The sequence below is a fragment of the Triticum aestivum genome, chromosome 2D (genome assembly GCF_018294505.1).
Source record: "Triticum aestivum cultivar Chinese Spring chromosome 2D, IWGSC CS RefSeq v2.1, whole genome shotgun sequence".
Taxonomy (NCBI): domain Eukaryota; kingdom Viridiplantae; phylum Streptophyta; class Magnoliopsida; order Poales; family Poaceae; genus Triticum; species Triticum aestivum.
Genome location: NC_057799.1, coordinates 10,056,274 through 10,066,862, shown reverse-complemented (window position 1 = coordinate 10,066,862; position 10,589 = coordinate 10,056,274). Strand labels below are relative to the sequence as shown.

The 10,589-nt window shown below is 40.9% G+C and overlaps 1 protein-coding gene across 1 annotated transcript; it reads right to left on the bottom strand.

Moving 5' to 3' along the window:
• Positions 1–992: 992 nt before the first annotated feature.
• On the bottom strand, positions 993–4,487 carry LOC123048215 (obtusifoliol 14-alpha demethylase-like). Its single transcript, XM_044471363.1, has 6 exons — positions 4,169–4,487; positions 3,846–4,070; positions 2,632–3,641; positions 1,976–2,024; positions 1,207–1,302; positions 993–1,169 (listed from the first exon to the last, which is right to left on the bottom strand). Exons 1-6 carry the CDS (start codon positions 4,463–4,465, stop codon positions 993–995), a joined length of 1,854 nt encoding a protein of 617 aa, XP_044327298.1. The 5' UTR covers positions 4,466–4,487.
• Positions 4,488–10,589: the final 6,102 nt, after the last annotated feature.

Genomic DNA, 10,589 nt, shown 5'->3' with positions numbered 1-10,589 from the left:
AACAAAGTGCATATGAATATTTAAGGTAACTGCTAGTAGTTATTGACTGCTACACAGCTTGTTGACATTTTCGAATTAATTATGCCATTTTTGTGTGGCGCCTCGCATTTTCCCTTGTTAAGGTAACTGCTAGCTTCATTATACACACTCCATGTTGTAGAAGCTAGTTTAATCCGTCAATCAATCGCCCAGTAGACCTGCACACAGGCCGGTATTTATCTTGGACCTCAGCTAGTCATCCTGATCTCTCTCAAGCTTGTGTTGTAAATGCATATGTGATATATGATCATATATGTGATCTTGATTTCAGCGCATGCAGGAGATCGATGGGCCATTAATCAATGGAAGAACCGAAGAAGCAGGATGCGTGAACCGGATGGCGGGGTTGCTGAACTTATGGGAGATCCGGGCAGTGGTCCTTTCAAGCTTCGTAACACAGCTTGTCCTCATGTTCCTTGCCGGCATCCGCCGACGTAAAGCTCTGGCATGCTGAGGCTCATCCTTTGGCTGGCGTACCAACTTGACTAAATCATAATTTTCCTTGAAAAAAGCATACCTGGAACTATCTGGCCCCAGGCTGGTCTCATCGTTCATACTCCAAAAGGCAAGTTTTATTTCCTCCAGGGCAAAAGGAGCAGAAAGAGCATTAGCTTGGGAAACAGAAAATTATGTTTTTGGGGTTTGGTGCACGGTGGCGAATAGTGTTTTGGGATCATGGATCAACTCCAAGTAACATGACAGTTTCGACCAACCCAGTTGTGGAGATGATGTTCATTAAAAGTTAAATTCAACTGGCTTTGTCGGCGTGGTGGCCGTGTTGCCATCCTCTCCCAGTCCATCCGGGTTCAGGGGTGAGCTCTTCTGCTTGTCGAGATGGATGGTCGGGCAACGGTATGGGAGTTGCCGGCCGTGCTCTTCCTCCGACGGCGGGCTGTTCCTTTCGCATGAGGGTATTGGCGGCATGTCCTGGAGTTGGCGAGGTCCTCGGTGTCCTAGCTGGTTCTAGGTGTAGTCAGGACTGCTGTTGTTCGGTACCATCTTGTATCCTTCTTCTTCTTCTTCTTCTTCTTCTTCTTCTTGTTTCTTTTCTGATGTTTCGATGGTTGTATGCTCGGCTGTTGCTTTATAATATAAAGCTGGGCGAAACCCTTTATCATATAGTCGACAGCCTCCAAACACCCAAGTACATTATGTACGAATATATACCTTTTTTAACTGTTCTGTCCTCATCACGTTAGCTACTAACTCTGCTTTGATATTTGTGTAATCTTTTGCTATGATGCAAAATAACTGACAGAGCCACTGATAAAATCATATCATGTGAGTGTTCTTCAAGTTAGTAAGGCTTGCTGTCAAGTGATGTTTGATTAGACTAAGAATTATGTTATGGGAAAGTTCCCATAGAACCGCCTGCAAATTGTCCTATTACTGCCACGGCTAACATGCAGCCAGGGCCAGAACTACATTGTGCAACTCATATAGGCTCCATCTAAATGTGTTTTAAGATTGTTGCATCAGTGTCTTTGTCATACTATGATGTAAGCTTATATTGGGGATAATGTTCCGAGGAACTTCAAGTAGAACCAGATTTTTTTTTTCTATCGGGAAGGCTCGCATGCATGCAGCCAGGGCCACAGCTACAGCATGCAACTCTTGGCTCACTTGAAGATTACTGCTGCATAATCTGTTCTAGCTTAAAGGGCTAGCAATTTTTTTTAATAACCTGGAAGTTATTAGAACTGAAACACTGGGAAACTTTAATTAGGATATAATTTTGAACATTACGCCTTCTGTTTCAAAACGCCCAGCATATAAGGTTTTGTTAGGACGATTCTAATAATATATATTTTTATGTAACATGAACTCGATGTCATTGGATTTACCTCTCAGAGTACTTTTTTGTGGTTATGGCTTTATATCACATATGTTACGTAGTTAAGTTTAATTGTTTGTCAAAATCTTGTCTTAACAAAACCTTTTTTAGAAAAGGAGGATTATCCTCAGCCTCTGCATCAAAGTGATGCCTGCAGCCATCTTATTAACCAAAAGATCCAATAAGTATATAGTATGATACAAAAACTCATCAAGAGATAAAGTAAAGGGAGAACTCAAAGCCACAACCGGCACAAAAAAGAACAAGATGCCTATACACCTATCCTGTTGGACCCCCATCCAAACTAGTTATAGGTATCTTGTGCTATCGTCTCCCAATTGTTGCACCCATAAGCTATATGTTCCTTGGATTCCGCACAGCTGAGTAATGACCACGTACAGATCCAACTAGTTGCTCTGTAGATTACCTGCAAACCTAATACCCATATTCCAAAGCATATGGAGTATTATATTGCTGAAAAATATTGGGGTAATAATTATATTTTTATTAGGAGGGCAATAAAAACCGACTTTTGTTTACAGAATAAGCATAACTTGTACATGTACATATACACACCTGACCACATTTCTAACTCACACACCCACGGTAATGGCGAGGTATTTCACATATGCTAGTTGTTCTCCCTTTTCTAGCACATATTTACTATATATTAATTCCCACATATAAAATGACACACCAACACACAGTTAGCTTAGAAATTCATACTTCATATGCATGTGTGCTAATTAACTATTGACCTTCTCCTGTAAGCAACCATCACTTTTCCTCTAGGTCCTGGTAATATTTTGTCATTCTCTAGCTCAGGGAAAGGAGAGATTAACTCGAGCTCAAAGTTCCTCAGCAAATAGCTCCATATCACCTTGATTTGCATGAAAGCATAATCCTGCCCCAAGCAAGAATACCTCCCAGCACCAAAGGATATGTCTGAAAACTTGCCACTGGTTTTGTCCTCCTCTCTCCCCAGGCTAAACCGGCACGGATCATACACATTAGGATTCTTATAAATGTAAGGCATCTTGTTGCTGACCACTATGGAGCATGCTAAAGCATGCCCTTCTGGGATCTCATATTCCATGCCATCCCTGGTTTGCACGGTGAAGCTCTTGTGTGCATGACGGAGTAGTAATGGTGTCGGAGAATAAAGCCTCAGTGCCTCTTTGATACAGCAACGCAAGGCATCCATCTTTGACAAGATGGTGTAGTCTATGGGTTCTCCATTTTGCTCAATGATTTTCTTCTGCTCTTTCATGGCAGCTGTCATGTACTTTTGATTGCTTAGCAGGCAAGCTCCTGTCCAGGTGCTGGTACTTGAGCTCGTGTGCTGCCCGGCGAACAAGATGGCAATGAGTAGCCCAACAATCTCGCTCTCTGTCATGGATCGGCCATCACTGTATTTTGAGTCTATGAAGCTCTGCAACACATCGCCTTCGTCATCATCATTGCTGTCCATGACTCGGGCTGGGCTAATTCTTCTACGTGATCTGACTATCTCGTGGAGTATTTCTCCCAGCCTTGCACGCGCTTCGTCGCGTCGGCGGTGCGGCGGAATTGGGAGGTGCGGGAAGAATAAGTTGATCATGTGGAAGCTGTTTTCAAATAGTTCATGGAGGAGTCTCGACACTTCTTCCATGTTGTTGCCTTTGATCTCATTGCCAAGCAAGCATCTGTTTGCGATCAGCACGATTAGGTGGCCAAGCTCATGCTTTAAATCAACCGTACCACTTTGTCCCCATTTCGCAAAGTAGTCCTACATACAAAAGTTCCCATATCAAGCATTATTCTAAATAAAATAAAAGATTTATAAATCAAACAACTAATAATCATAAGGCGGAGTAATTAAATGGTGCATATCAATCAAAATAGAGGAACTTGCGTTCCTAATCAGGTTGCGTACATCTCCTGAGGCAGAGGCCGGGAAAGATATATCTTTATTATCTAAAAGTAAAATTACCTCCACTACGCAAACCATGGACTGAACATCTCTTCGCAACCTCGCCGGCTGTATCGCCTTGGTACAAAATCGGATCTGCTCATTCCTGGTAGCCATGTCCACACCAAACAGAACTCCTTGACCGAGGACGGGCACAATGATCTTAGCTGTATCCCCGAAGTCGATCTCGGATGGCGATCCCTTGAAGAAATGAGGAGTGACCTCTGGCCCAACCAAAAATGTCACCTTCAAAAATTGATCACATGTACGTGAGTTTGTAACTCAGAGAATACTCTTAAATTTAAGATTTGTTCCATCTGCAAAATAATGTTAATTAAGGTCACCTTCTTTAGCCCGAAAAGGTTCACTGTGAACACACTTCCCATCTTCATGTGTAGTTCATGGATTGCAGCATGTAAACCCTTCTTGGGGGTCACAAGTGTGAACAGGGCTGCCATTAGAGGAGCTCCACTCACAACTTGTGGCGGGCGCAGAGTAATTGATGATCTCTTTCCTTTGCGCGTAAGATGAATGGTTCTGATTCTTGCAATGATCTCGGAGATGATTGTGGTGAGAAACAAAAATGCTATGGTAAAGCATGCTGCCGTGTGTATTGTGATCCCATCCATGCCCATATGCATATGCAGCGCTCAACTTTATGCAAACCTGGCTAACAAAAATGAGTTGATTGATTGAGCTGAGGATGAAGGAAAACATATGTAGAATGGAAGTTTTTTAGAAGTTATGTACTGCTGAGAGAGAGAGAGAGAGGGAGGGGGAGAGAGAGAGAGAGAGAGAGAGAGAGAGAGAGAGAGAGAGAGAGAGAGAGAGAGAGAGAGAGAGAGATTACGTACGTACTAATTGTTTGTGCTTGAACCAGGCGTAGCTATAATCCTACAACAATTAACCAGAGACAAGACCCGCACTGAAGCTGAAAAGAATTGGAAATAGGATGAACCGTTTGGAGGTGGATGCATGAGAAAAACTACTTGTAGGGCAGGACAGGCGTTTTATAGATGCACCGAGGTTTCTTGACTTGCAGGTGGTTGCATGAGGTCTATAGAATTATATTTGTCCGGTCTCATTTAATAGTCGTTGCTGCACCATATTGTTGACTACTACAAAAGTGCCGGTTCAAAACTAAACTGAACTAATAGTCTGGTCTTGGTCCTAAAAAAGCAATTGACCAGTTGCACGAAGGAAGAAAAATGCAATTAATCTTGGTGTGACGCAAACTACTTATGACTAATCACAAACTATATGTTCATTAATGAGAAATGTTTCTATAGCTCTTGTATCTGAATAGTGGATTCTCCATGTGGTTTGAGGTTTTCAATATCTTGTGAACTAGTTACCTGGTAGTTTTGAATCTCGTACGAGGAATGATGGTGTGACTCAAACACTTCTCTTTGTGGTGTCACGTGGGAGTTTTGTTGAGTTGGGAGAGATAGAAAGAAAATAGAGAAAAGATTGCCTTCGCTTGATGAAAGCATGATTTCTTCATGGCAACTAGATCATTTCTTTTATTTTGAGGTATTTCCATTTTTTTGTTACCACGTATTTGTATTTATATTTGTATTTGTGTGTGTGTGTGCGCGCGCGCGCGCGTGCGTGTGAGCTTTTCGTTTCTACTGTTTGAACCAGAAAGCAAGGGTAAGCGTAGCATCATACGTTCATCAGATATTAAGATTGGTCAGAGATTACTCACGGTGAAATGGTTGAAAAATCAAATGCCAAGCATGCGCATGGAATTCTGCAGTTGGCATGCCATAGACGTGACGGAATTTGGAGGTAGTTGATTCCGTATAAACATCTTGCTTGAAGAAGACATGGAATTCTAAACTAGCCATGTCATTCGATTTTCGGCCAATTTTCTTATTTAATTGGTCAATTTTCATCATGATGAAACAAGCAGAGCTCATGCTAGTCGCTCAAAAAAAAAACCCTAGCGAAGTCCTGTGCTTTCTGCTTACCAACTCACAGTGGCCTTGCTTGTGGCATAGTCACAAGACCCCCGAATAATATCGGTCCAAGATTATCACAAGACTAACTAATTAAGTATGTGTGTTGCGCTACAGGACCATTTTGGTCGAGGGTCATGCATGTGTGCAAAGTTTAATCCTGTATTTCTGGTGGAAAAGCGAGAGGGCTAGCTTGTGCCTCCGATCTCATGGTAGAACGAGAACAAGGGACAACGACACACGGTAGAAAGCAAAGACTATTCGGAGGGTTACATATCTATTGGTAGGATGAAAAATCGAAAATACACACGCGTTGGATTATTCAGCACCCGTATGTGGTTGTCGTTTCTATTTTCTTGCACGACTTGTCTTCAATACAGTAACCCCATCTACTCTACTCCCTCGGTCCTTAAAAGAGTGTACTTTCAATTTTTTTTTGGAAAGTCAATTTTTTTATGTTTGACCGTATTTATACAATAATAGATCAACATTTATGCCATCAAATTAGTAGCATTAGATTCATGATATTTTCGTCATATACCTATTTGGTTTCACAAGCATTGATTTATTTTTGCACAAATCCGGTCAAATTTTGAGATAGTTTGGCCCTCCAATAAAGTTTTTTTTTTGCGGGAAAAACTTTCAATCTACTCATCTTCAATCATGCTAGTACAACGAACACTAGAAATAATAAAAGTTACATCCAGATCCGTAGACCATCTAGCGACGACTACAAGCACTGAAGCGAGCCGAAGGAGTTTAAAGTACACTCTTCCAAGAACGGATGAAGTGCGTTACAAATACTACAGTACAACAGTCCAGCACGTAGTTGGACCGGAGACCAAGGTTGGCAGCTGACCAGTCGCCATGGACATGATGAACCAAACTCTCTGACGGAAGCTTGCTGTCTGGTGGCAGTAGCGTCGATTCTCTTGTCATTGATTCCCTTTGTGAGGCCGGCTCTACTAGGTGGTAAGACACGGGAGCCAAGCTTACTTGATGTCCATGGAACCTTCCCACCATTGGCAGCCTCCAACACCTCCGCGCATTTCCTTCTCCTGGTGCGCCGGTACCGCCGCTCATACTGCTGAGGCTTCACGAAGTGCCCATGGTCATCGTGTCCACCCCCGGGCGGCAATGGAGGTGCTGAAGACGAGCGACCCCGTCGTCCTGTTTTAATCACCACTGTTGGGACGTGGTCTATCATAAGAAGGATGTGCTGAACGTCCAAACTTTTCTAGCCGGTGACTACAAGTACTGGAAGGAGGGCATGGATCAGCTCATTCGGGCTTGGATCACGGAGCGACGACGGCACTCTGTCCCACCTTGGCTTTGATTCCCAATCTCCTTTTTGCTTGCTCGTGTAATCTAGTTACCCATATCCTTGTCTATGAAAGTAATTCGTGTGTTATTCAAGAGATCATAGGAGGAAACATAGCTGCATGAATCTAGGTACATATGAACCCACTTCAGAAAACACATTTCTAAATGTCAAAAAATTCTGAAAAAAGTTACACGTGTACACTCCACATTCTTTGTGCGCACCAAAAGTTTCGCTTTTTTTGGTCCTATGCAGAAAAGACAAAAAAAGTGTCGTGGAACCCTATTTAGAAGCACTGAAATTTGTCTTTTTTTGCGAAGGCAAATTAAAAAGACATTTTGCACAAAACTTCGTGCCGAGCACATATCTTGCGAACATGTACGCCTGAAATTTTATTTTGAATTTTTGACACTCTAAAACATGTTTAAAATGCTTTTTTTAAAAGCGGGTTCATATGTACCCGGGTTCAGGACGTGCCTTCTCATCATAGGAGATCCCCAATACTTGGTATTTAGAGCTAGCGCACAACCCTCCACCTCCAGAAATTCCCCATATTTTCCCCCAACTCCATTCCACCACCAACATTAACCAATACTAGTCGCCAGCCCGTGCATTTGCACGCCTAGTTATTTAATATTACATATAATTTATATGACATAAAGCGATTTGTTGTATAGATTTATATTGGGACGTGCCATCTAATATTTTTCATTCTAATAAGTCATCAAGGATTTTCAGATGGGGATTCATAGGAGAATGTATTTCCACAAAGGAGTTAGTTGGATGGAAATACAATAGTTAATAGGTGACGCCCAAAAATAGTATGTGCTGGGATAACTTGATATTAACTCTTTATATGATTTTACCCTTTATATGTTTGAGGAAGTTTGAAATAAATTTGTTATCTTATTTCAAAAGCGTATAGAGTAGCCTAATATATATTACTTACTATCTCAGGTCTACTCTATATATGTATATGCTTGGTATTATATACATTACGATCTCAAAATAATAGCATTTTTATGTACTATAGTCATCTCTGAAAACATTAAATTACATGAACTATGGAGTGCGAAGCTAATATGTTTTTATCGATAGAAACTATTTTTCCTGTAAATTAACTCATTTCAGTTAAAACAATAAGAAGAATATTCTCAGATATTTGATATGCTTGAAAATTCATGTGGAATGATGCAAGTTGAAAAACCAGGCAATGATAGAACCAATAAGTGGGGATTAAGCAAACCAACAACTTGATAGGTTTGGAAGTTGAAGAAAGTCACAACATCGAATGAGCTTTAGTTGAATAGCAATGAACCTTACATTTAAAGAAATTTTATTACATGCACATGAATCACATGGAATATGTATAAATTGAAAAGTTGGTTCGCAGATACTGTATATGTACTACATCGATCATGGACTTCGGTCACAAATGTACTTCTATCTCAGTACGTACTACATGTCAAAATACTTTGTGATTATTGAACAAACAAACCATGATCGCTTAGTTAAAAGGGGAACTTTAAGAGCGCCCAGTCATTCCAATCATAAATTTTCAACAGTTTGTAGTTCAAATGCAAATAAAAATCATGATTTTCTACAACCATTAATAGTTGGAGGCATACATTGTTAAAAAAAAATTCCAATCCGAGAAATTCTTCTACAGATAATTTGTTATTTCATCATCAAAGCAGACTTACTAAAGCAAAACATTGTAATTTTCTTATCCAATATTAAGTACGAACATGCACCATATCAAGCATTGATACTCACCATATTGTGTGTTGATCCTTGTCCATAGGGTAGCAAGAGGAAAAGCTTTGTCCGATCCATCACACATATATGCTGAACTGTATTATACAGGGGTCAGAAATTAATGACGCGCTGGAAAGAGCAAACATAGAAGAAAATATATGTGCGACTTGAACAACCTCATCATGGACGACTCCTCGCCGGTGAAGGATAAGGCATCATATGCGTAGCACGGTCTGATTTAAAACCGATAATTACATTTCTTTACATACTTGCAGTTGGACGTCTCGATTGTCTGGACCATCACAATTGGTATTTTGTTCACGCAATACCTCATACAACATAGCGAGCAGATCCAACAATAGATGAAAGAGTGATAGTTAGAACTACCAAAAGGACAGGGTCATACTGCAAATACTTATTCTGTTGTGCTGGGAGGAGTAACGTAGCTGGAGGTTTATTCCGTCCATGTCAGAGCTTTTGATGGGGAAGTTCGTCCATCCCATGGCAGGGTTCTGGAACTGGGAGAAGCTGCACACCTTAATCAATCGTGGTTTTTTTCTTTTGGAGGGACAGAGGAAGCAGATCCTAAGGATGAAGCATATGATGTAGAAAGGACCTCCAAACGTACATGCATAACATCACGGCATGAATATCTATGACTGAAATTAATCTCATCATATTAGTAAAGAAACCAAATCATGTCCACTGGGAACACCACTGATATGATCATCCAAATATATTGAGTGACGAAAATGGAAGATCTAGCGACTTCAATCCTGATCACACCCTATAGACGGATTTGTTTCTAGTACAGATAGATGAGGCTTGGCTACCTGAGAAATCTGCAGCCATGTAGCAGATCGTCCCTTCTGTCTCGCCCTGCGCCATAGGCCGCTGCACAATCGACCTTGAATTCAATATCAATGGAGCTCGCACTTTTAGGACCACATCGAGAGGAGCCATGGGAACCCATGTGCAATACGGATGGAGCTGGGAGATTTTCCTGTGAGAGTTTGAGATAGATACGGGAGCGATTGTTTTTTTAGATGGAGATACGTGAGAGATTGAAAGAATTGAGTTGTGTGAGAGAGATACGTATATGGGTTTTTTCCCATTGGAGAGGAGATGCGTGAGAGATTGGGAGAGATTTTTACGTGAGTGTTTTTTTTTGGGAGAGATTTTTACGTGAGAGTTTTTTTTTGCGTTGGAGAGATACGTCTTAGTTTTTTCACTTGTTTTTTTTCCAGTATTATAAGGATTAATCGACACCGTTATAACTCGGTACCATCATAAGATTAACGGCTCCTAATTTCTGATTAATGTGGGAATTTCTGGGGAGTCCGTAATTAGTATAGAAGGTATAGATAGATAGATAGATTTTTTGGGGAGGGTCCACAAAATTGTGTTTCTGAAAACCCTTGAGAACTCTAGACTTTTTTCACCAAAAAATTTCAAATGGAGTTTGAATCAAAAAAATTGGCGTCAAAATACATTATATTTAACCCATTTGTACACGAAATGCTCTCAGCTCTAGTTGGCAGCAGGCCTAGTTACCTTCATGAGGTCTCCAGCTCGACCCGATGCAACCGCACCATGAACAATAATTTATTAAGTAATGCTTTGAAAAGAATAATGGGCCACACGCGCTATTGTTATGTCAATAACTAGCTAATACCAGTGCATTGCAACTATTCTAGTGGTTGAACACCAATCATGTCGACCTAA